The sequence below is a fragment of the Diadema antillarum genome, unplaced genomic scaffold (assembly GCF_040938485.1).
Source record: "Diadema antillarum isolate AM-2024a unplaced genomic scaffold, OU_Dant_1.0 seq00000305_RagTag, whole genome shotgun sequence".
NCBI lineage: Eukaryota > Metazoa > Echinodermata > Echinoidea > Diadematoida > Diadematidae > Diadema > Diadema antillarum.
This window is the reverse complement of record NW_027271328.1, coordinates 158,816-181,771: the sequence shown is the minus strand read 5'-3', so window position 1 is coordinate 181,771 and position 22,956 is coordinate 158,816. Positions and strand designations below refer to the sequence as shown.

The following is a 22,956-nucleotide window of genomic DNA, read 5'->3' as shown; positions in this document are numbered from 1 at the left end:
TCTATGTAAGATTTTGATGAAACCGCCAACATTATTTGTTTGATTTACTAGTAGTCTATCATAGTGAATTTGAAATGGTTTTGCATATTATATGCGAAATATCTAACATTTAAGTTAGAAAGTGATATAGCGAGTTAATAATGACGCTGTCAAGAACGCATGATTGTGACGTAGTGACGCAATATCCGTCCCCGATATGCTCATGGTCAATGTTAAGGGTCCGCGCTTGCACCTGTCAATGATTTTCAACTCTCTGACATTGACTGACGGGCCAAAGTTAGCCCTCTTCCCAGGGCGGGAAGATCTAAGTGCACCTTTGAAGGCTTTCACCCCGCACCGCCTCGTTATCTCGCCTGGATTCTCATATGACTTGAGAGTTAATAGCTTTCTTTTGTTTGGGAGAGATACCATTTCATCGCTTCGACTCCGGAGGGGTATTTATAGTCATGATTAGTTAACATCGCCTGTTGTTCTTCTAATCTATAGAGGGGTATGTCGAAGACTGGAACCAGGGAGGTAGAAACTTCCCCGATGGAACTGAATGGAGAGGGGATATAAGCATTGCAAACTTGATTTTAGTCAGAGTAGAGGTGAATTGATAGACGGAGCAAGATGGTGAAAAGAGCGAGGGTCGGGAGCGAGAGAAAAAAGGGGGGGGGGGAGAGGATGTATGGGGGGGGGGGGGGGGAGTAAAGACAAGAGTACCAACTTGTAACGATATCATTAATGATAATTAATAGGGAAGTAGTGTCGTGTTTGGCCACGTACGTGTTCTAGTCTGAACAAGATAATGGGGCTAGATTGAATCATCTGAATAAAAAAAAAATAAAAATTACGAATATGCACTATGTGTCGAGAGGTTAAAGTTCTGACAACATCGGTACAGTGGACTATTTAGCAAAGGGACCCATGGAGAAGTATCAAAACGTTTATCTCTTTAACATATCTTTGATCTCTCTGTCATTTATCATAGCAAAATAATTCTTTCAATCTCCCCGCTCACATTAGGTCAAATATTTTGTTTGCTTAATATTTCCATCTGAGAAAATGGCTGGATAGAGCCATAAGCCCCAGTATAATAGGCTTATGCTGCACATGAACTGCGCAATGACACTATATGACACTTAAAAGTCATCTCTTGAAGTAATGTATTTTCTGTTTGAATTTCCTGTATGCATGTCATTTTGTAATGCGCAGTAGAGTATATTATTATAGTAGCTGCGCAATATAAATGTCCTTTATTATTATAATTATTATATATAAGCATTAGAAATTTATTGATAAACGAATTTATGAGCTACACTGTAATTACTAAAAGTTAAATCCCCACGGTATCTGAGAATGTCCCACGAATGATCGTTAGCAGCCTACACTCTTGTTCAGAACTTGCGGAGTTCTGTGGTACTACACCATCTGCGTCGGCGCAGCGGATACCTTTTTTCGATGAGCTAGGCGTTCCTACGAACTGAGAACTTAGCAACAGTGCAAACAAGATGGCCGTCCGTCGGCTGTAAAGTCTGTCGGATAATCGCTGTAATTTGAACGTCTGGCAGAAAATTTCGTCGTTGATTGCGTTGTAGAAAGGTAACTATGAATGGAGCTTTGTGATAAATATACTCAGATCAGTAAGTCAAGTATCCAACACTTTTCAGGGCCTCAGTTCGAAGTTTTCTTCAATCGCATTGCACAGCTCAGCCACAGCAGTCTGAACTACCCATTGCATTACATTGTTGCTGCGACGATACCGATTTGTGTGTAGCGTGTGTGCTAGTGTCTGCTGCTGCGTGTGGGCGTTCGTTCAGGATACGATGTAAACAATGCGGAGAAACTCCATTTGAATAGAACTTTATGTTCAGTTTAAAACATATCACGGTAAGCACTCTCACTGTTACAAAGGAATGCCCTTGTGTCCAATTATTAAGCCTATCAATCTCTACACTGTACAGTAATGAAGCCTTTTTTCATGTTTTTAGCTGATGTAAAAAGTGTTGCAACAAAAAGTCGCCACAGACAACAGAGCAGAGGTCCTTGTCTAACAGTAACACCACGGTTAGAGGTGTCTAACGTCTATAAACTACTTGGACTAGTCTATAGTATACTCATAGACAAGTCTAAATCTAGACGAGGTCTATCAATCACCCATTTCAATAACAGGGTAACACATGTCGTTACGTTTGTAGAATATGGGTTGCAAGATTTGGCTTCAGTCTCATGAAACAAAGCCAAAACTTTAAAAGGCTGGTTGAAATTGATCAATGCTACGATTCATGTATGATTCATATGAAGTAGATCTAGGGGACGAGGCCTACATTACTTCTTCTTCCTGCTCAGTACAGTTCACCTCTGCGGCTCGAGCCTCTGGCGTATTGTAACTTTGGTCCAAAATTTGTTAGTGTTGTTTGGCAGGCATGGTGTGGATGTGCAGGCCAGGGATGTCTAGTATTTCATTTGTATGCTGTATCGCTATACAGTCTTCAAAAAGATGAGAAAAGTGAGGAATGTGGGCAATGTGAAACATAATGGCATGGACCATTTCTGCAACTTCAAGGCAGTTGATATGTTTGCAACTGGTTAACAAATTGCCCTGCATCGACATCAAAATAAGTTGATGCTGGGCAATTAATTGTTCATCAGTTCGAGTAAAAACAACTCGGAAGAATTTCATGAATTGAGTTGATATGTTGAAGTAAAATTAGACTAATAATATGAATGTAACAACAATCTACCTTCCTGATCTACCTATAGAAATTTAGAGAGTGCAGTGTGTATTAATACAATCTGGTAAAGCCTGTCTGGAATGGTTTCTTTTATTTGTTTATATTCCAGTTTGATCCCTGGACTGACGAACTGACTGGAAAAACTCACCCATCATGCCAGTGGCTGTGCCCAGGAAGTCCACTGCTACCAACCCTCACAAGACCAACCATTTTGGCATAGAGGTGGTCAAAGGGCTAACATGGAAGGGGTGGGAGCCTGGTGGGGAGTACACCAAGCATGTGGTGCTGAAGAATGTGCAGGTCAAGACACAGAAGCTGAAATTCAGGTAAATCTTCCAGTGCTATTCATTAAAATCTGTACAGTATGCTTGGATGGAGTTGATTAAAGAGTACTATGAATGTGATATAAAAAGAAAAATCTAGTTGACTGATTTTTTTTTTTCCTACAGTGATTTTGCAAGGACATAAATATATTCAGCTTCTTGGATGTATAAAAAAAAAGTTATTCTTTTATACATTCCCAGCTAAGCAGGTTAGATTTGAGATATGGTTTTGTAAAGAGAAGAGTCACTTGCCCAAGCACAGTAATGAAACATTATTATGTAACTTGAGATACATGTATATTTGGGTATAATATATCATGTGCATTTGATGCTCTGTCAGCTGATCTCAATGCACAATTGATAGCAGCAATATGCATGTTACTTTAATATGCATACTTTAATTATGTTGTGATGTTTAGTAGTTGCTCTCAGCATTATGAGGGAAATTTGAAAGGTCAGATGTGTTTTTTGAGCACTGTACATTAGAGCACAGATAATGCTTGCACAGATTTGCAGATGTTGTAACAATACTGTACGTTTGCCTGGACCCCAAGTGTAACTCTTCATGGGAAGTGAGCAATCAGAATTGTCACAATATATATCGTCAGCTGAGAACCAGGTGGGGGCTATCACATTCTAAAGTTTGAGCATAAATAAAAATGAAACAATCAATTTCCATGAAATAAAAAGTCTATTTAATAAAGAGTGGGTCGATTTATAAGCATTGTTCCAAATGTAGGGTGAAATTGTGCCCTTGTGGTTATCAGTCTTTTTTTAAACCATGACCGAATTACAATTTTAGATGGGCCATGAGTTGAAATTGTAGAATTGTTCGTTTCAAGACCTATGCAAAAGTTTTATAGGTTCGCTACAAAATACTTGACTCTAAAGTGTGAGTGACATCATAGGTGATCTTGCAGTAGATGTATAGCCTGTTAGAATTGATGAGAGTTGAATGCAGTTAAATTGCATGTATATGATATTCCTTCTGTCCGCAGCTCACCAAACACCCGCTTCTTCTCGACACTCTACCCAGAACCAATTGTGTTGAGTGCAGGAACCAGCTACAGCCTCCCAGTTACATTCAGACCCTTGGAGAAGAATATCTATGTTGATAAGATTGAATTTCAAGCTCAGGTGAGGTTTTGATGGCAGCAAGATGTTAATACACATACATTGTATGTGCTGGAGTCCTCATAGAGATGAGGATGCCAAGTGCATACAGTGTAGTTCACTGTGATGTTTTCTCAAAATTTTGGCATATCCTTTGCACTGTCAGTCTGACAATTTTCATTCTTTTTTTTCCCATCGTTTTCTCAGGAGCTATAAGATAGAAAATAGTACTTGTGGGATGTTCATTATTATCAATTTTTTTTTCTATCATAAGGAATTAGGATAAACTTTGTATGCAGAACATGCCCCTCAGAAACTTGTTGTCCAGAATTACTTTGTTTATAGTGAAGATTAATCTTGGTGATTTTGATCAGGTTTTCCAAATACGATGCAGACTGATACCACATGCTCTGATAAGCATTTGCATCAGCTCCATGTCAGAGTGTAGGTGTATCAAATAATAGGCCGATTGAGTTACCAGGGCTATAAGTATGAATTTTTGTTTGATATAAAATTATTTTCCTTTCCTAGGATGGAGTGTTTGAAGTGCCCATGAGGGCCGTCCTCCCGAAGCATGAACTCGCTCTCCCAAGCCAGCTGAACTTTGACATGTGTGCCACACAGGATATGGTGACCCTCAACTTCCAGCTGTCAAACACCAGGTAGGCAGAATCAAAGTCAATTATTTACTAATTGTATTTGATGATGCAGTGTAGGACTTCTGGATTCTTTATAAGTGCATAGTTGTGGTGATTTCATTTAATAATTGCTTTGCAAGCAAGTGTCATCATGGTGCCATTACTGTCTATGATAATAACAGTGATTATAATGATCATGGTGATAATAATTCAAAAAAAGAAAAACTTTTCATTTTAGAAGTTTGGATGATTGCATGAGTGCACAATTGCAAAGATGTGAAATAAATGATGAAGCTACACTAATATCAGAGACAAAGATTACTGTGGCCAAGGCCCATATTCATGAAGTAGGACAGAACAGACCTGCAAAAGTAGTAATTCATTGCAAAGGCAAATTATTGCTGCCTGTGGTGTCTTATTCTTGTGACGCTTGTCATAAAGTTTCAGTGATTTTCCATGATACAATTGTTCGTTACATTGAATGAGATACCAAAATATTATATGTATTCATGTGTGATATCTTCTTTGCAGTTGTGGTAACTGTCATCTGAATTTTTTTGATCAATGGTATGTCCATGTCGGCTTAGGTTGCACATTTGCCTGAAAATCTTGTTGATGCAATGTAGTTTTAATCTATTTTCGCATCTCATTTGTCTGCCGTGCTTCTCTCATAGTGAACTGGTTACCAAGTTTGCTTGGTCCGTGGCATTGCCCTTTGTGTTGGAGCCGCAGACGGGTGTGCTTGACCCCAAGACTCAGTGTACCATCACTGCGACCTTCAAGCCCACCTCCGCAGTCGTGTACGAAACTGTCGCAGAGGTCCACTACGGGTCAGATGCATTCACATGCAGAAAGACACTCCGACTTGAGGGCATAGGTTAGTATAGAAGGGGGAAATGAGCTTACTGTCCTTGGGTAAGGTTCATAGGAACAATTCAGAGCCATTGGTCTAAGAGACTTCCCCCGGGTCTGATGTGTATCATTTGAAATGATGCAAATGCTGCCTTCTAAAACTAGCTCATATAATGCTATGAAGGGAGTGGCTGTATGCCCCATACGAATTATTCTAGCGGCATGCTAAGCAAAGTGAAGAAAAAATTGAATATTTGTCTGCCATGTTCCATCAAGAGTGATTTGAGGCACAGTATATTTCACTATCCCGTTAAATCATTATTCTAATGTTTCATTTCATCATATTATAACTTGTTTCATACACAACTGAAGTTACAGATGCTATAGCAAATGCTACTTAGAAGAAGAAAAGATATATTCAAACATTGCTGTGTTTCTCCTTGCATGTCATATGTCCTGTTTTGAAGGGTTGGTGTGCTAATCTGATGTTTTAAGTTTCCCTCCTGTATCTGTTTCAGATATCTGTAAATCTTCTTCTCACTCTCTCTTCCTCCGTGCCTTCCAATATTTCAGGCAAACTGCCCCACCTTCTGGTCTCTCAATCTGGGAAGAGCCCCCGAGCCATGGAGAACCTCAATATTGAGAGCGTTGTGTCTTTTGGTGATGTGGCGATCGGCTCCACAGCAGAAAAATGGATTGAATTACACAACCTTGCTCCGGTAAAATAAAATTCAGTTTGACGTATTCCAGACGTTTGTGCATTACTTGTAGTAGTAGAATTAGTACTTTTAGCAACAATAGCAGTAGTAGTAGTAGTAGTAGTAGCTACGTATGGTAAGGAAATTAGTAGTATGATATTATTGCTAATGCTGATAATGAGGATCACAGCTGACTGTGATTTTGATCATTGCCTTCATTGCTGTTATCATGATGAACATAAGCATGATCATCCTTTTCATGAGTAAACTGATATTTTCTGTTTGAATTTAATGCGATAGATTTTGCATGGAAATCGCAGATAGGAATAATCCATTTTTCTTTTTTAGTATGGCAACTAAACATGCTCCAGCTAGCACTTGATATGCTGACACAGTAACTCGTTGAAGACGAGTCCAGAGAATACTCGGGCAAGTGTCTATGGGAAATGCGCGTTGCAGCAAACTCAGCCCGTCCTCAACAGGTTAAACTCTTTTGAGTTTATAATAGACTGATGTGTCTTCACAAATACAAACTTTAGCCTCAAAGTTATGTTGACCCTTCATGTGGTGCAAGGATATAGCATATCTCTGCTACTCAAAAAAATGTGATTTAAACAATGCTGGCTGTGAACCCAATACCTGCTGCTTCAGATGAATTTTATGAAAAGTGAATGATATAGAAAACTGAATGGTTGGTCAAGACAGTATTGATAGACTTACCAACTTTTTTTGCCATACAGGTGAATGCCCCCTTCACCGTGGACCACCCCACAGCAACCACCAGAATGGACACAGTGTTTGCCTGTCACCAGAAGGCCGGGACTGCCCCTCCGCAGAGTGTCAGCAGAATACCGGTGAGATTCTTCCCCTCCTGCTGAATAGACTAGTCCACTTGTGCTACCATAAAGCAAGAAATTTTCGTGGCGTGAAATTTTCACCCCATGAAATTTTAGTGAATTGCCACTGACTTCCAGTGCATTATAGTGTAGACAAGAACTTTTGCATGCACTTTAATTTCATGAATCTTAACTCTCGTGAAATTTGCAAAATTAAAATGCTCGCGAAAAAATTTTCCGGCTTTACAGTAATCTGAGATAATTGTCAGTTGAATGAATTAACAGTCAGAATCTACCTAATTTAAAGGGGATGGCTAGTAACTGATCAGTGGGAATTAGTGGGAATGCTGGAGGATGATTGTTCCAATCCTTGTGGGATTCATTTAAGAGTACATTATATATCTACTGTTGTGTGAAAATGATTTGCTTCAGAATGGTCTCATATTCAAGTGATGTGCAGTTTAATGTTTCTAGGTTAGCGTGCCTGGTCAGTGACGGGGCATTAATCTGCACATTACTTGACTATGAGACTGTTCTGAAGCAAATAATTTTCACACAACAGTAGATATATAATGTACTCTTCAATGAATCCCACAAGGATTGGAACAATTATCCCTCAGCATTCCCACTGATTCCCACTGATCGGTTACTAGCCATCCCCTTTAATAGGGCACCAGACAGCATGAACTTCGAATGAGAATTAAGTGTTATCCATTTTAAAGAAGCAAAGTTTGCCATTTCCCAGCTTGGAGACAGTCTACTGTAAAACCAGAGACATGTGCAGCATGATACTTTCACAAATTGCCATTAGCATTCAATGCATTGTTTACAAAAGAAGAAGAAGGAAAAAAAAAAATTGCATGCATTTTACTTCACGAATCGTGGCGCCTTGCAAAATTCTTGAAAGTTTCATGTATTTGAAAATTTGCTAGTTTTACAGTTCATATTACATTTTTGTTATGGAGGAAATACACCAGCATGTTGTTGATTACTGCAAAATATCAGATAACCTGCAAATTAATGAAAATGAAAGCTCTATAACATTTCAGGTTTATGTATGGTACACATTTGAGCAAACAATAATGAAGCATAAAGACCTCTGACCGCTGTATCTGAATTAACTCTGGTCACTGTGATCACCTGTGTATCATGCTACAGGTGAGTTTTACACCCAACACTGTGAATGAGGAGAGTGTGGACTACCTCCATATCCAGGCCATCGGGAAGGTCAGTAAAACGGTGGTCAAGCTCCATGGCCGATGCAAAGGTAAGCTGTCCTTTTGTTTTAAGACTCTGACTCCATCGTCCATCCAAAACGATTACCATATGTAATGTGGTGTAAAATACTTCAGTTGGCACTTTCAAACTCTAAACACAATGTAATATTAACAAAAGCTGTGAGGGAATAATGGCTCTGAATTGAAATTTTTGTAGTCTTTTCATTGTTTGTATTTTTATTTATTCATTTATTTAATTTTTTTTTTGGTGAAGATTATATCATATTACTCATTTAGTTGGTCAGCTTTCATGGCAATTGTGCATAATAGCATTGTGTGTAGTAAGAATTGTTTTGAATGCACATTCCATGTGAAATTGAATACCAATATACCGTTTTTGAAACATTTTCTCCAGACATGTCCTACTACCGTAGTTTATGTATTCCCATGAATAGACATCAATAACAGAAGTATAAAAGTTACTTTGTATGTCATACCTTGAGTTTGGATGTTCCAGAATGTGCAAAACTACTATTCACTAAACATTAGAATCTGTTGAAATGTGTTGATGAACTTTGCTTAAAAGAAATCATAATTGTAAGAAATGAGTATAATCTGCATCATTGAAATGACTGTTTTGTTGTAATAAAGTACAACATATCAGCAGTTTGAGTAATTTTGCTTGTGCATGGTGGAGCAATATCCACATCTCATATTGGAAGTCTTGATAGCACATGAGGAATGCAGTTGTGTTTTCAACTGCAACACACGTTGCGCATACACTGATAATGTTAGGATTATGAAGGAATATTTGACACCCAATCTGAACCTTCGTTCATTCTTATGACTAGGCCCCCATGTGACATTAGGATCCAGTGTCTTAAACTTTGGCCTACTAAATCTGGGCGAGTCTTCGACCCGAACCCTGGACATCATCAACCAATCGGATGTTGCTGCTTCATATCAGGTGAGTTGTCCTAACAACTTCTCCTGTCATAGCTACAACTTACTTTCAGCAAATAAGAAAAAGACATGGATGAATTTAGCTAGTAAACATGCCTTTGGTACAGAATGAATTTGCAGCATGCTGGAAAATGGTCTATCAACATCTCCTCTGAGTTTAGATGGTTGTGAAAGTTCAAATATGGGGGAATATTGTTCCATTATCACGTACTGTCTGGTGTGCCGCAATATTTTTGTATGGTTACTAAAAGTACCCCAAATTTCTGTAGATATTGTTCAGTTTAACATCCTCTTGTTCTCATCCAACCACTTTCACGATGAGTGCATGTAAGTTCCTGTTGGTAGGGAAGAAAACATATCATGCTTTAAAATATTGTATTAAAGCTAAATACCACATGTGTAGAGGTCTATGACACATTTCATCATTTCTGCACAGTCAAATTTTGTACGCATAACTGTTTACCATTCCAAAAAGCTTGTCAGTCAATTCTTGAATTTGTGTTTATGCAGAGGAGTAAAGTAGAGAATCACTTAAAATTGTCTTTTATTTTTGATATTTCATCTTTCTTCTTAAATGATTAATATTGCCCCATCTGTATACTTTTGTTTGGTCTTATAGTTCATGTTGGACTGCCAGGAAAGCGTATTTGAGATGAGTGTGCAGTGCGGCAAAGTGGAGCCACACACCACCCAGACCATCATCGTCAACTTCACCCCATTCCACCCCATCAACCACTACCGCAGGGTGGCCTGTGTTGTCCAGAACCAGGTAGGAAGAAATTAACAGCAACACAAACAGTGATGACATTGATAGAAGTTGCATTGCACAATGGAAATGCAGTAGGTAGAGTTGGAGGAAGCATCCATTGAGGATGATATACAGTCGTTCCAGAAGTAAAACTGAAGGTTTTGATCCTCAAATGTAAACCTTTGTAGTGTTGTACTGCAAGGTAATCCCAACAAAGATTGGCCTTCACTCAATGTACACATGAAGAGCCCCACTTAATTCAAGCAGTATTAGTGCTATCATGCAAATCATTTCAAATTCTGAAAGTTGCAAGCTGGTTATTATTACTTTTCAAGCTCATTCACTATCAAGATGTGGATACGTTGTAGCCATCTAATTGGTTTAATTTTCTGGAGTCTTCTGTGCTACCTGTTGTTAAAGTGAAACATTATTAAGTAGCTCCCTCTACCACTACAGGTGCAGTTCAGAAGACGGCCTTAACACAATTTTCAAATTCATATCCAGCAGTAGTGTAGTTACACTGTGGAAAAATTTCCCTCCTCCTCCTCCTCCCCCAAACAAGAGAGTACACCATAAAGAAATTAATGTATACAAATGTAAGAATTGAGTTATGTGTCACCTTCTCCATCTTCATACACACCGCAATGCCACTACTGCAAATGAATCCTCCTAACCTATCTTACCCATCAGGGAGGCAATTGGCACTCTCTAATTTTGAGTATTCTCAATGGCCTCTATTAAAATTTTGGTATGACTCTTTATTTTATGCAGGAACCCTTGTTCGTGGACATGATCGGCACTTGCCATACAGAGCTGTGCAAACCGGCTGTTCTCCAGCCCAAACACTTGACGCGATACAGGCAGCACGTCGCCAGGGGATTCTCCGTATTCCCACCGGAGGTGAGCGAGATGTTTCTCTTCTCTGTAACCACTTCAAAATGACTACATGCATCAAAGACAGTGCCGGAGAAATCATTTCAAGACAAATTGAAGAAAAGCAAATCCATTTTCCTTTGGATACTTAGAGATATCAAATGCATAAGGCTCTTAAATTCTAGACAAGATGTGTGAAGTTCGAACCCTACATGGAGCTTGCATCATTCGACAGGTAATTTGACTCCCAAGTTGTCCCTCATTGGCGAGGTATGACAGGTAGATACTTGACAATACTGGGATAAGGATAAAATTGGGACCCTTTGGAAGAACCACAATAATAAGGACAAGACTACCATGAGTGTTGTTGTTGTTGTTGTTTTCTTGCTGTTGTCGTCATTGTTGTCAGTATTATTACTATAAGTATCCTTAGTAGTAGAGGTGGTATTATTATTATTAGTAGTAGTAATAGTAGTAGTGCATGGTGGAAGTATCATAATCATCATCATGATTAACATTGTTATCATTACATTGATGTTGTCAACTCTACTTATAGATAGATTTGTTTAAAAACAAAGAAAATTTGGTGAAGTGAGTCTTTCCCCCCACCCCTTCATCTTCTTGCCTGTGTTTAAACTTGCCATGACCCCATCAGCACCTGAATGAGATGGTGAAGGACGGTAAGCTCTGCCTGGATGATAACAGCTGCCTGATGCACCCGACAGCGGAATCCATGGAGGATCTCCTCCAACTTCCAGCACCTCTCCTCCCCATGAAGGAGTACTTTGACGACGGCAGACATGGCGAGCACACGGTGAGCTCAACTGCTGACTCGTAGGGTTGACTGCAGACTAGCAGGGTTGTAGTCGGAGATAGAGTAATTTCCTAGCCTATATCCTCCTACACATGATAAGGTTTTTTTTTGATGATGCAAAAAGCTGTGAGAGTCATTTCCTAGCCTATATCTTCCTACTCACGATAAGGTTTTCTTTGATGATGCAAAAAGCAGAGACAAAGAAAGCTCAGCTCATAGTTTATTCAGACTAGTGGGGTTTGTGGTAGTATAGTGCAAGTGTAAATTTAACAAAGGAAATAGAATTTCATATATTTTGACTTTTTTCAACCAGCTGAATGATTCCATACCATCCGTTTTTATGATTCCTCTTTGTAAGTGAGATTAGTATGTTGTTGTGTTTATTGTCCGTATTCTGAAAAGGTGCCAGATCAGATCATGATTAAACTCAATCAATTCATTCTAAGGGTTGGTCACAAATTGTCCAGTGCAAACTATGATAATCATGGCATAGAATAATTTATAGAATTTACTTTTGTCGTGAGCCATCTGTGTCCAGGATTCCAAAGTTATACAATGATTGTTCTCTAGTACATTTGTTGTAACTAATGTTGATATTATTGTGTTTACAGTGGTTGTTAATGATAGCAGTCCAATTAGCTACAGTAGAACATCTCAGCCTTCTTAACGTCCATCCCAGTTGTCTTATATTATTCAGCAGCAACGGCAATGAGGCCCTATGTGATCTAACAATAAATTGTCCCATCTATCTGCTCTGTTTCCATAGCAACCCGTCCATGTGACCCTTGACAACACCCACGTCGACTTTGGGAATGTGATGGACCTCCGTCGACCCCAGCAGAAGACGCTGGACATCACCAACCACACCAAGGGCAAGATCACCATCACCTGGATGGGAGACGAAAATCACATCTTCTCCGTCACCCCGTTAACCGCCGACATCCCACCCCTGAAGAGGTCGTCTTTCAGGGTGACGTTCAAACCGGTAAGACGAGTGCAGCTGGCAAAATGTGTGATGAGTAAGATGTCATGTCTTGTTTGAGTGAGATGTCATTTGGATTATGATGTTGGAATTAATGCCATGCTGTAACTCCAAATTTCAAAATCTATTTCATCTGTTTCATGTCAAGGAGGTACATTCATTGATTGATAGCTTCAGTATCTTGTACATTTGAGCTGTTGAACATGACATATGATACCAACCATGAGTGTAAAGGATAGAATAAATTACCATAAAAGAAATCAAAGGATATAGAGTGAGTGAACCACGTTGGTCAGTTGTACAACTTTGCAATCCAGTGTGATAAGTTAAATATCTCTATGTGTAGATACAAATCACTTAAAGTGGCAGTTATACATGAGAAAATCTAAATAAACATCTGAAAAAATGTTGTATCGATCATTCTTCTTTTCAGAATGCCCCCAATCAGTTCTTTGGTGTGGAACTTGAAGGTTTTGCGTTTTACAAGGTGAGTCAAGACAAATGCAACCTTCTGTTCTCATCAGTCATTCTACTTTTTAAGACATACCACAGGACTTTGAACAAACTAAGGTACCAACTCTTGACAAGAAGACACATAAAAGTGGTTTGAAGGAGGTCGTATGTGATGCAAATATTGAAGTGTAGATTCCAAGATTTTGTTTCAGAATTTAAGGTTTGCTTTGGGAAGAATACATGAGGGTTTGTTTGTGTAAGCTATGCAAAACAATGTAAGCAAGTTTCTCATGTATATTTATTCTTTATGGTCAAAACTACACTGTATATGCCAAATATTTCGCGATGATTATATTTTCATGAATTTCGCAAGTTAGGTGCTATTTGCAAATTTAAAGACACACGAAAATATTGACTCTGATCCTGATATGAATGTGACGTGCATGTATACATTTCTTCATTCAGTACTTTAACAGCTCGCGAAGTGGTCGGGAAGTCCTGATTCGCGAAAATTTAGACTTGATAAATATATGGCGTATACAGTAACTGGACTAAGAGGAAGAAAACATTCCACGTGTTGTCTTTTCGTTTTGGCAGAGCATGCGAGACTACAGGTTGGTCCAGGATGAAACGTTCTGTCCGCCCTGGTGCTTGACCGTGTCGGCCGTCGGCCAGACGTTCCAGCCAAACAATGAGACCTTCCTTCCCCGGTACACACTGGACACGAGAAAACTGGTAAGAGGCCAGCATTGTTGTGCAAGGCAGCTCCATCTCTTGTTACGCTCTTCCACACACTTTTTTTTTTTCAGTAGCGTAGCAGTTATCATGATCAGTTGCTCATGAGCAGTAGTTAGTGCATCTGTTAGGGGACTTTGTGGAGACTTTGTCATATTTCATGTGTAAATGATTTAGATGCTGAGCATCTGCCTCCTGTCTATGCTGAGAGAGAGAGATGTGCATCAAATATTATGGGGCAAGCAACTAGATTTATGCATTTTAAAGCCTTTTGCTGTTATATAGGAACAATATCACTGATGATACAAGCAGTTTGTCTGTTTCTTGTCTTTGATCATCTTCCAAGAAATTTGGCACAATGTTGTGGCTTATGTACTTCTAATACCTCAGGTGCTATTCCTGTAAAGTCAAGCTAAGTGAGTTAACCACTCTGTACTTGGTGAAACAATGTTACATAATTTTTTTTTGTTTTTGTTTAAGTGATGAAGAATGTAGGCCTCCATTTTGCCTAATGTTGGTGAGCTAATGCCAGAATGAAATTCAAGACCGAGTAGCATGCAGAGACATGAGTGGCCAGATGGAATCAATCCTCATTTGCTGCCCAGCGGGGTAGATTCAAAAACCATGAATAGTGCCCATCTAGGCCATGGGGTGAAGCTGTAAAAGAGGCTTAGAAAATGGGTTTCGTTCCAGCAACACTGGCACTACTTTCTGAATGCGGAAATGTGATGTTTTGTACATCCTAAATATACTGTAAAAAGTTCTCCTCGAAATATCCTGTAGTTTTTGCGAAAATCCATATTTTATAAACTGCGACCAGCAGCCCAATACACATATCGTAATGGGGCTGTGAACTGCAGCATACAGGATCATGACGGAAGTTTTATCGATGACAAATATCAACTTAAAATCGGGGAAAAATCTTCAATTTGAAGACTTATTGATAAATTTGAAGTATTAATAACAGAGTTCGTGCAAGGTTTGCTTCTGCAAATAGTTCCTTTCTGTTCAAATTGATGACTAAATGTGACTCGGTCGAGAGGAAACTGGGAGAACTACGCTGAATTGACGGTCAGCGCAGGCGCACACATCACTGCGCACAAATTTCGAATCCATTGACTGGATATTAAGCTGTCTGTGTGTGCATGCGCTGGCCGTCAATTCAGTGTAGCTCTCCCAGTTTCCTCTCGACCGAGTCACATTTAGTCATCAATTTGAACAGAAAGGAACTATTTGCAGAAGCAAACCTTGCACGAACTCTGTTATTAATACTTCAAATTTATCAATAAGTCTTCAAATTGAAGATTTTTCCCCGATTTTAAGTTGATATTTGTCCGCGATAAAACTTCCGTCATGATCCTGTATGCTACAGTTCACAGCCCCATGACGCTATGCGTATGGGGCTGCTGGCCGCAGTTATGCGTATGGGGCTGCTAGCCGCAGTATAGTTCCCATGGAGTTTCTAAGCTGAAATACATATACACATTTGTAAAGCACTGCTTTTAGCCATATACCTAGAAAAAAAGTGAAGTTTTGGTTTAATAGTTGCATTATATCTCATGTTTCAGCTTTTCCTGATGCTGGCTATGCAAAGGAAGACAAGAGCAAAGTGGTTCGAGACCATAAGAGAGAGAGCACTGACTGACCGTCAGAGGTCAAGGCAAATGCCTTATATTCTGTTCAAAGACATGTTATTAATCAAATGACTAATCATTCAAGGCAAAAAAAAGAAAAAATTCAGTGCATTTGTTTGTGTGTGTGTCCGCGTGCATGTGGGAGAATCTTCTTGTACACACACACACACACCCTCACATGCACACACACATACGCACACACATAGTTATGAAGATTCAATATACCCAAGTGTATTAAAATATTATTCTACATGCCTTGGCCATTTATCACATCAGCATCATAAAAAAGATGATCATAAACATGAACACACACAATGATATAATACATGTATTGATCAGTGCATTACACATACACAGGTGCATAAAAACACTGACATATGTGACCGTGCACCTCAAAACGAACATAAAGTCGCACACACTGATTTTGCGTGAGGACTGAAAATAAGTGAAATGGGTCAACCTAGCCGAACTTGACTTTTTCATATTTTCTGAAAGAGCGGGTCTTCTTTTACATTATGCTAAAATTTAGTATCATAAAATGGGAGGAAAGTGTGTTTTTTAGCAATTTATCTCGAACATTTTTGGTAGAATAGTGTGATTAGGTGTGTCTTTAGAATCCCTTTTTCATTTCTGAAAAACCTTGTCCACACTCTTCACTTTCAACTCTAATAACTTTTGAAAGGATAGTGCTACTGCTTTGAAAGTTGGCATTGATTATGGACAGAATGTGTTAATGAGGCATGCCTAATTTCACTTTAATCTGATAATTCCTTCATTGTTGTTACTCCGGTGGTTTACTTCCTGTTTTTTGTCCCATTCATCGCACAGCCAGCACGGTTTGGTAAAGATTAAGCGCTTGAATAGACACTGTACTTCAGAGCCTCTTTTCTCAGTTCACACTTTTCCTGAGTTTGTGCTTTCTTTCCAATATTTAGATAGGTTAGGAGAGTCCATTTGGTTTGAGTTATACATCATTTTAAAGCTTAAAGTCTGCTCTTTCAGAATATGGTCCTTACTAAAAATTCATGTCTGGCGACTTTTTGTTTGTTTTGAGGTGCAGGGTCACATATTATATACACTCACACGCACACATACAAACTCATTTACACACGAGACATTACTATTAAACAGATCATATTGTTTATCAGTAAACATGTTTTTCTTTTCTTCTTCTTCTTCTTCTTAAGAAGCTTTTATATACTTAGATCACATAGCAATCACGTTGTTCGTGAAATATTATACAATACTTTAGAAAATTTAATCTTCATAATTTTTCTTGAAGTTTTCATTGCTATCATTAGGTTACAGCATGGTGGGACACTACCTCCTTTCATGTAAGATAGCTCAAAATGATAATCAGTCAAATTTTCTAGTTTTAATAAATTTCCTGGAACATTCCATGGTCCAAATATCCTTGAAAGGGTGTAAAAGTTTTGAAAAATGCCAATATATAAAATAAAGGCAAAATTATAGTTTACCCATTCATGAGTGAAAACTGTTGGATTCTGTATTGGAGGCAATGTGTACCTGAAAATCTTGGAGAGAATAAAACAGGTTTGGCATTAAAAATTATGATAACATTGCAATTAACTTCCAATATCAGAGGATCTGTGCAAACCTGACTAAACTTATGCACAATTTTCATTTGGCTGGTGTGTATTAGTTTTAGCAAACTGATTTTGTACTCACACCTACATTGTACTGACCTTTCTACATGAACATTCTGTTTCAGTATTAATAATATTTACATATTCTTTTTCCCAGAGTGGGAGAAACAAATTTTAATTGTAGTCATTCAGTTAGGAAAACATCTTTGTTCTTAGAATAATTCAACCATAATCAAATCATCATAGTGGGCAGAAATGTTTGCTAAAGGGCGAACAATCACATACTGAGGCAAGGAGTCAAAACATGTTGCATAAACATTGGCATTCAAAATACAGGAAGCAATCTGTATTATACAAAGACATTTTATCATGCACAACTTTGGTAAGATGTCAATTCTTGAATATCAATCACATTGACCAAAGCACTGGTGCATATACAGTACATTCTGTTGTTTCTGAACTTTGCACTGAAGTTCTTTGTGTATGTGTGTGAATGTTTCAGTGGTGTATATATATTGCTCCATTTTATCAAGGACAACTTATAGTAACATGACAATGTTTTCATGCTTCAATATCAATCATATTAACCTATTTCCCTTGGCAAGTAATGAGCAGGTTGACTCTGTTGCAAATGATGCATTTTACAGGCAACACAGCAGAACCTGAAGAGCTTCCAGAAGAAAATCTTGATCTTGATGTGAGCGTCTTAGGGGAGGAAACAGATGCTCCTGCTGACGGACCAGGCTCCTCCTTCAGCTTTCGTTTCCCAGCGAGATTCAGGCGTTTGCTATCTATAAACCTCTTGTAGCACGTTTCATGGAATCCTATTCAATACAATGGAGAAATGAACAGCAATGATTAGCCGTTGGATTTTGTTAGGGGGGAAAAAAGGCTAAACGCTAGAGGGAGGGGTTGAACATTACACTCAATATATCATTAAATGTACGGTAGACTACTGACTGCCAATATTTGAATCTTGTAATTACCAATAGGCCCTAGTACTATGCCAGGTAATCATTAACACCTCATGATCATTGTCATCATCAACTACTTCAACTTGTACTTGCAGTCCAATTACTGATTTTAAATTACATCTACAGCTTTCAGCACCTGATCACATGCAATATCAATTATCATAATTATGAATACAACTGCCTTATCATCATTGATACTAGTAATCCTTGGCCTTTCACTATAGCCACCACCCACTGCTTTATAGTTTGGCACAACATAATGGTAATCATATGTTTTAGGGAGTTTAATTGTTGAAATTATGTTCTTGTCATTGTTGGTTTTTTAGACCAATTTATATCAAATATTAATAAGTTAATTTAATGAGATGCTAAATGTGTGTTTTGAGGGGGGATTCGCCAATTTCGGGGTGAGAGAAACAGGATGGATTTTTGATATTAATACTCCATGGCCATGATTATGAAAATATAAATTTACATGCAGTTTAGACCTTTGTCAATCCAGTCCTGTGTATCAAGATTTTTACAAAAGAATATCACCGATCAGCCACATCAACCTAACCTGGGCTGTACATAGAACAACATGTAAAATTACATCTAGGCTACATTATAACGGCGCTATGCCATGCCAAGGTGAAATTCAAGATAATTTATCTAAAATGTAACAGACACGCTAATGTAATGGCTAAGCTACTGCATTAGCGCCCATTATAACATACACAAGCAACGTTCATAACATAGCTAACGTTGTACTTGTAGAGTAGTCATCATGGTCATTAGCATTACGCATATAACATGAGAGAGACTGCACTGCAGTGTCGACTGCTACGACTGTACGCACGTAAACTAACCTGTAAATTATCCTACGTAGGTTGCAGTCAGTCCCCCGAGCAGCTGAATCACTTCGTTCTGGTCTGCGATTTCACGGTCTCCCCCACTCAATTTGATCCACTCTTTGGCACATAAAATAGGTTTCGTCTATCTTAGGTTTGTCATGGCCGTGAAATTTTCAAACTTCATCGATGTTACATGCATAATAACGCATCTTAAAAGTTTCGGCAGAGCAGACGACGTAGACGCGTCGACAGGCTCACAGGGGGCGGCCATTTTGACTCGTAAACGATAATTCTCGATTCGGATTGGATAACATACATCACATGATCGTTCGCGAATGAATATCGTACACGGCAAAGTGTACATATTCAGCTCCTCAGTGACAAAAAAGTTCACTGTTTCCCCCTAAATTACCAAAATACTACAGGAGGGTTTGTGTCGAACTTTTTCCTGTAGTCTTTTTGGTTATTTGTTTACACGTAGCTGTGGAGAAATTTTAGTGCCGCAGTTGTCGGAACGAAACAAGCGAAAAAACCAGCTCACCCCATGGCCTAATCAGCGAACATGTGCTTTAAAGCCGGTCTGCACTAGCCATTATTCTGATGCCAGAACTTTTTTTTTTGTTAAGAGCGCCATCTATCAAAACTTCCGGGTATATCGTTTTATACTGTGGCTGATCGCCGCCAGCCTGTTGGTCAGCGCACGATCTCACAGCAGCTGTACTGTGCGCTGTGGAGGACACACACAAGCAGTGCATAATACCGCTCGGCATTATGGGAGTAATGCTGGGCACCACAGAGAAAAATGAGCCTTATGATGGCGCTAGACATGTTTCTTTCCAGTGCAGACCCACTTTAAAGTGTATGCTCAACTGTAACGGTCGACTCAAGTCAAGAGTTGTTCAGCTGTGTGTGTACTTTCATAGAGATCAGTGATAAAGCTGTACACATGTTTGTTACATGGATTCTCGAATGTATCCCAGCCTGGCCAGCCTTCCCACTCCATGGTATTCCCTCTCTACCAGGGCCCCGTTTCATAAAGCTGTTCGTAAAGTTACGCATGACTTTACTAACGACTGGAATATGAAGTGCCAATATGTGTGCCCATTTTGTTTTTCCTTGCATTTTAACGAAGTACGACTGTATGTCAATATTTCATCTACATTGGGGCAAAAATACACTTTCAACTAAAAACGTGTGTTAAAATGTAAGAAAAATCATTATCATCTGCAAATTTCAGCTTTAACTGAATTGAAATTAACAATGATTAGGAAACCCACTTGGCTTACCATATTTAAGTCATTTGTTAAGTCATGCATAACTTTACAAACAAGCTTTATGAAACAGGGCCCAGGTCTTTAACTATCGATGGGTTTTTAGTAAGATATGAATGATAAGATGGGATGATTCTCTCTCCCCCAGGTTTTCCCAGCTGTAGACATCGGAGACTCAATCTACAAGACTCTGTTACTTAGCAACGAGGGGACCACACCCATCCACTTCAACATTCCAGACGACCCATCGGCGTAAGTAGATTTGTTCATACAGTGACTTCTCTTGAGTTGCTTGTTCGTGAAGAATTCTGACCTCAAAGATCTCTCAGTGCAAACTTAATGTCATTGCACATAGTTCTACTTCACAGTTTACACCATTGTGTGTCAGCGAAGTGTTCACCGAGATATTCTTAGTCCTGTATCTCAGATCTGTTTATCGTTATTGCAAGCGCAGAGTTTTTTCAGAAGAGGACTGTACGATAATCAGTAGCATTTCAGTCTGCGTTCTATCTTGTAGAAGTTAATGGCTGCAATGCACAAGTTTCCTGATAAGATTTTCAAGGACAATGAGTATGACCATATCAAACTGAAGTGATAGAAATGATTTGTATCATGGGCTTCTATCCCACACAGAACCTTCAAGGTCAAGCCGTGCTCCGGCCTCCTGCGGGACAAGCACCAGCTCTTTGTCTTCAGGGTCACCCCAACGGTCAAGGACAAGTCTCTCAGGCACCGCTTCCTGTGCCGCCTCAATGACTCGGACAAACACATCCAGGCCATTGAAGCTCTTGGGTCATCTGAACAGCCAAAGGTCCTCCTGGATACAGAGGTAACATCTACACCCTAAGGATGCTGGATTTGTCCTTAATTTTGACTCCATGGGTGCATTCGGGTGCTCTCCTAAAGTGAAGTGTACTGTACTGTACTCGCGCCAGAGGAGCGCTCGAATGCTCTTAAAGAGTACCGTACCGAGCTAAACCGAGCCAAATGTGGACCACTTCGCAATGTGCTCCAATAGGGTACCAAAAGTTTGCATGTGAGAATGTGCGTAACATGCACATACGTCGTAATACCAAGAGCTAATTCTCTTTGTTCGGGACATCTGTAGGTAGTTTAAGCACACCAGGTGAATGACCCTCTTGCTTCAAGATGCGTGACCCCCTCTAAAAATAACTCATGAGGTACGCTTTCTCAACAGAGCGCTTGAATGCTCCAAATCTGGCACAGTTCCGTATGGTATGCTTTGGTTCAGTTCGCTTTAGAGCGCTCAAACACACCCTATGTGTTTATGAAGTAGTAATGAATCATCAAGTTCCATGATTGCCTTGTAACATCAGAGTACTTGGGTCATCAAAAGACCCAAAATGAGCAGCTGTGTCTTACAAACTTTGCGTTACCTTTCCCCCAGGGTGTGCTCTACTTCAAGTCCACCTGCATTGGCACCTCGTCACGGCGATCCTACAAGGTGAAGAACACATCCCGCATCACACTCAAATACCAGTGGAAGGTGCCTCACCACCAGAGGGCGCTGCTCTCAGTCTACCCAACGTCTGGTATCATCCTGCCAAACGAGACACAGGTAAACCTTGAACAAATTTTTATAATGTTAAAGAGGAAATGAATTAGGTGGAGATTGAATGGTTTGTGGCCATAAACACTTCTTGTTAAGCTTTGAAAATGTGATACATCATGAGTGTACTGATGTGAACAGTTCTACAGCGACTCCACTTTTAAAGTGATTATACAAATAAAAGATGTATTAAAAGAATGATGCTTTATCATTCTTGATTCTTTCGTAGTGTCTAAGCTCTACCTGAATAGTAAATTTCATGACATGGCATTTGCAGGTTACTTTTGAGCAGAGCAAGGCTGTATTCACTGGATTTGATGATAAATAGTTTACATTTTCTTTGGTTGGAGTGTTATTTTAGAAACTTGTTGTGACTGCACTCATCAGAATATTTGTGAAGCATTCTTGCTATAACCATGTTTTTTTAAAAGTTATGTGTATTGGATGCTCTTGTTCTTTATAAGTGTGTTTATTCTTGTTAATAATTTCTTCTATTGGCATGTTGCCACAAGAATCCACCTTTTTCATTTAATGTACAATATGCAGAAGTCTGTAAATCATGAGTATATGTCGTCTGTTGAGAATGAGAAGGGCGTTAAGTGGTCTTGAACACTATGGGTTTTGTGGCAACTTAACGCCCTTATCATTCTCAACAGACGATGTTGTTTTGTAACATTCAAAACATTGCTCTGTTCTTCCCCCAGTCCCACATATGGACATTCACGCCAAGTGAAGAGATCAAATATGTCATCAAGCCGTCCATGTATGTTGAAGACATGAGGCACATTGGGTAAGTACTTCATGTTTGCTGCCCCCACTTCCCCACTCACCCATCTCCTTCCCCGTTAGTCTTGAACCTTTTCTGCTTCCCTAGGAAGAAGCTTAAGAGGTATCTTGTCCATGTCCTGTAACTTTTTGTCACCCTTACTTGCCTCCAACTTAATACCAATTTAATTATTTCATTTGAGCACACACACATACATAATGATTTCATATGAGCACACACAACCGCGTTGATGTATAGGCACATATAACCGTGTTGATATTTGTTCTGAAGTTAGTTTTGAATCTCAACAGTAGCAATTCCAGTTGTGTTTATGTTACT

At 39.2% G+C, this 22,956-nt stretch overlaps 1 protein-coding gene across 1 annotated transcript in view; it reads left to right on the top strand.

Moving 5' to 3' along the window:
- The first annotated feature begins 2,870 nt into the window (after positions 1–2,870).
- LOC139730382 (cilia- and flagella-associated protein 65-like) overlaps positions 2,871–22,956 on the top strand; it is a 40,082-nt gene continuing 19,996 nt past the window's right edge. Inside the window, exons 1-18 of the mRNA XM_071641248.1 lie at positions 2,871–3,043; positions 4,039–4,177; positions 4,685–4,815; positions 5,466–5,668; positions 6,217–6,362; positions 7,082–7,195; positions 8,336–8,444; positions 9,246–9,361; positions 9,977–10,126; positions 10,877–11,005; positions 11,634–11,792; positions 12,559–12,777; positions 13,208–13,261; positions 13,825–13,962; positions 20,430–20,533; positions 20,915–21,110; positions 21,690–21,860; positions 22,556–22,641. Of these exons, the coding sequence (XP_071497349.1) occupies positions 2,871–3,043; positions 4,039–4,177; positions 4,685–4,815; positions 5,466–5,668; positions 6,217–6,362; positions 7,082–7,195; positions 8,336–8,444; positions 9,246–9,361; positions 9,977–10,126; positions 10,877–11,005; positions 11,634–11,792; positions 12,559–12,777; positions 13,208–13,261; positions 13,825–13,962; positions 20,430–20,533; positions 20,915–21,110; positions 21,690–21,860; positions 22,556–22,641 (2,537 nt within the window). The remainder of the gene's footprint in view (positions 3,044–4,038; positions 4,178–4,684; positions 4,816–5,465; positions 5,669–6,216; positions 6,363–7,081; positions 7,196–8,335; positions 8,445–9,245; positions 9,362–9,976; positions 10,127–10,876; positions 11,006–11,633; positions 11,793–12,558; positions 12,778–13,207; positions 13,262–13,824; positions 13,963–20,429; positions 20,534–20,914; positions 21,111–21,689; positions 21,861–22,555; positions 22,642–22,956) is intronic.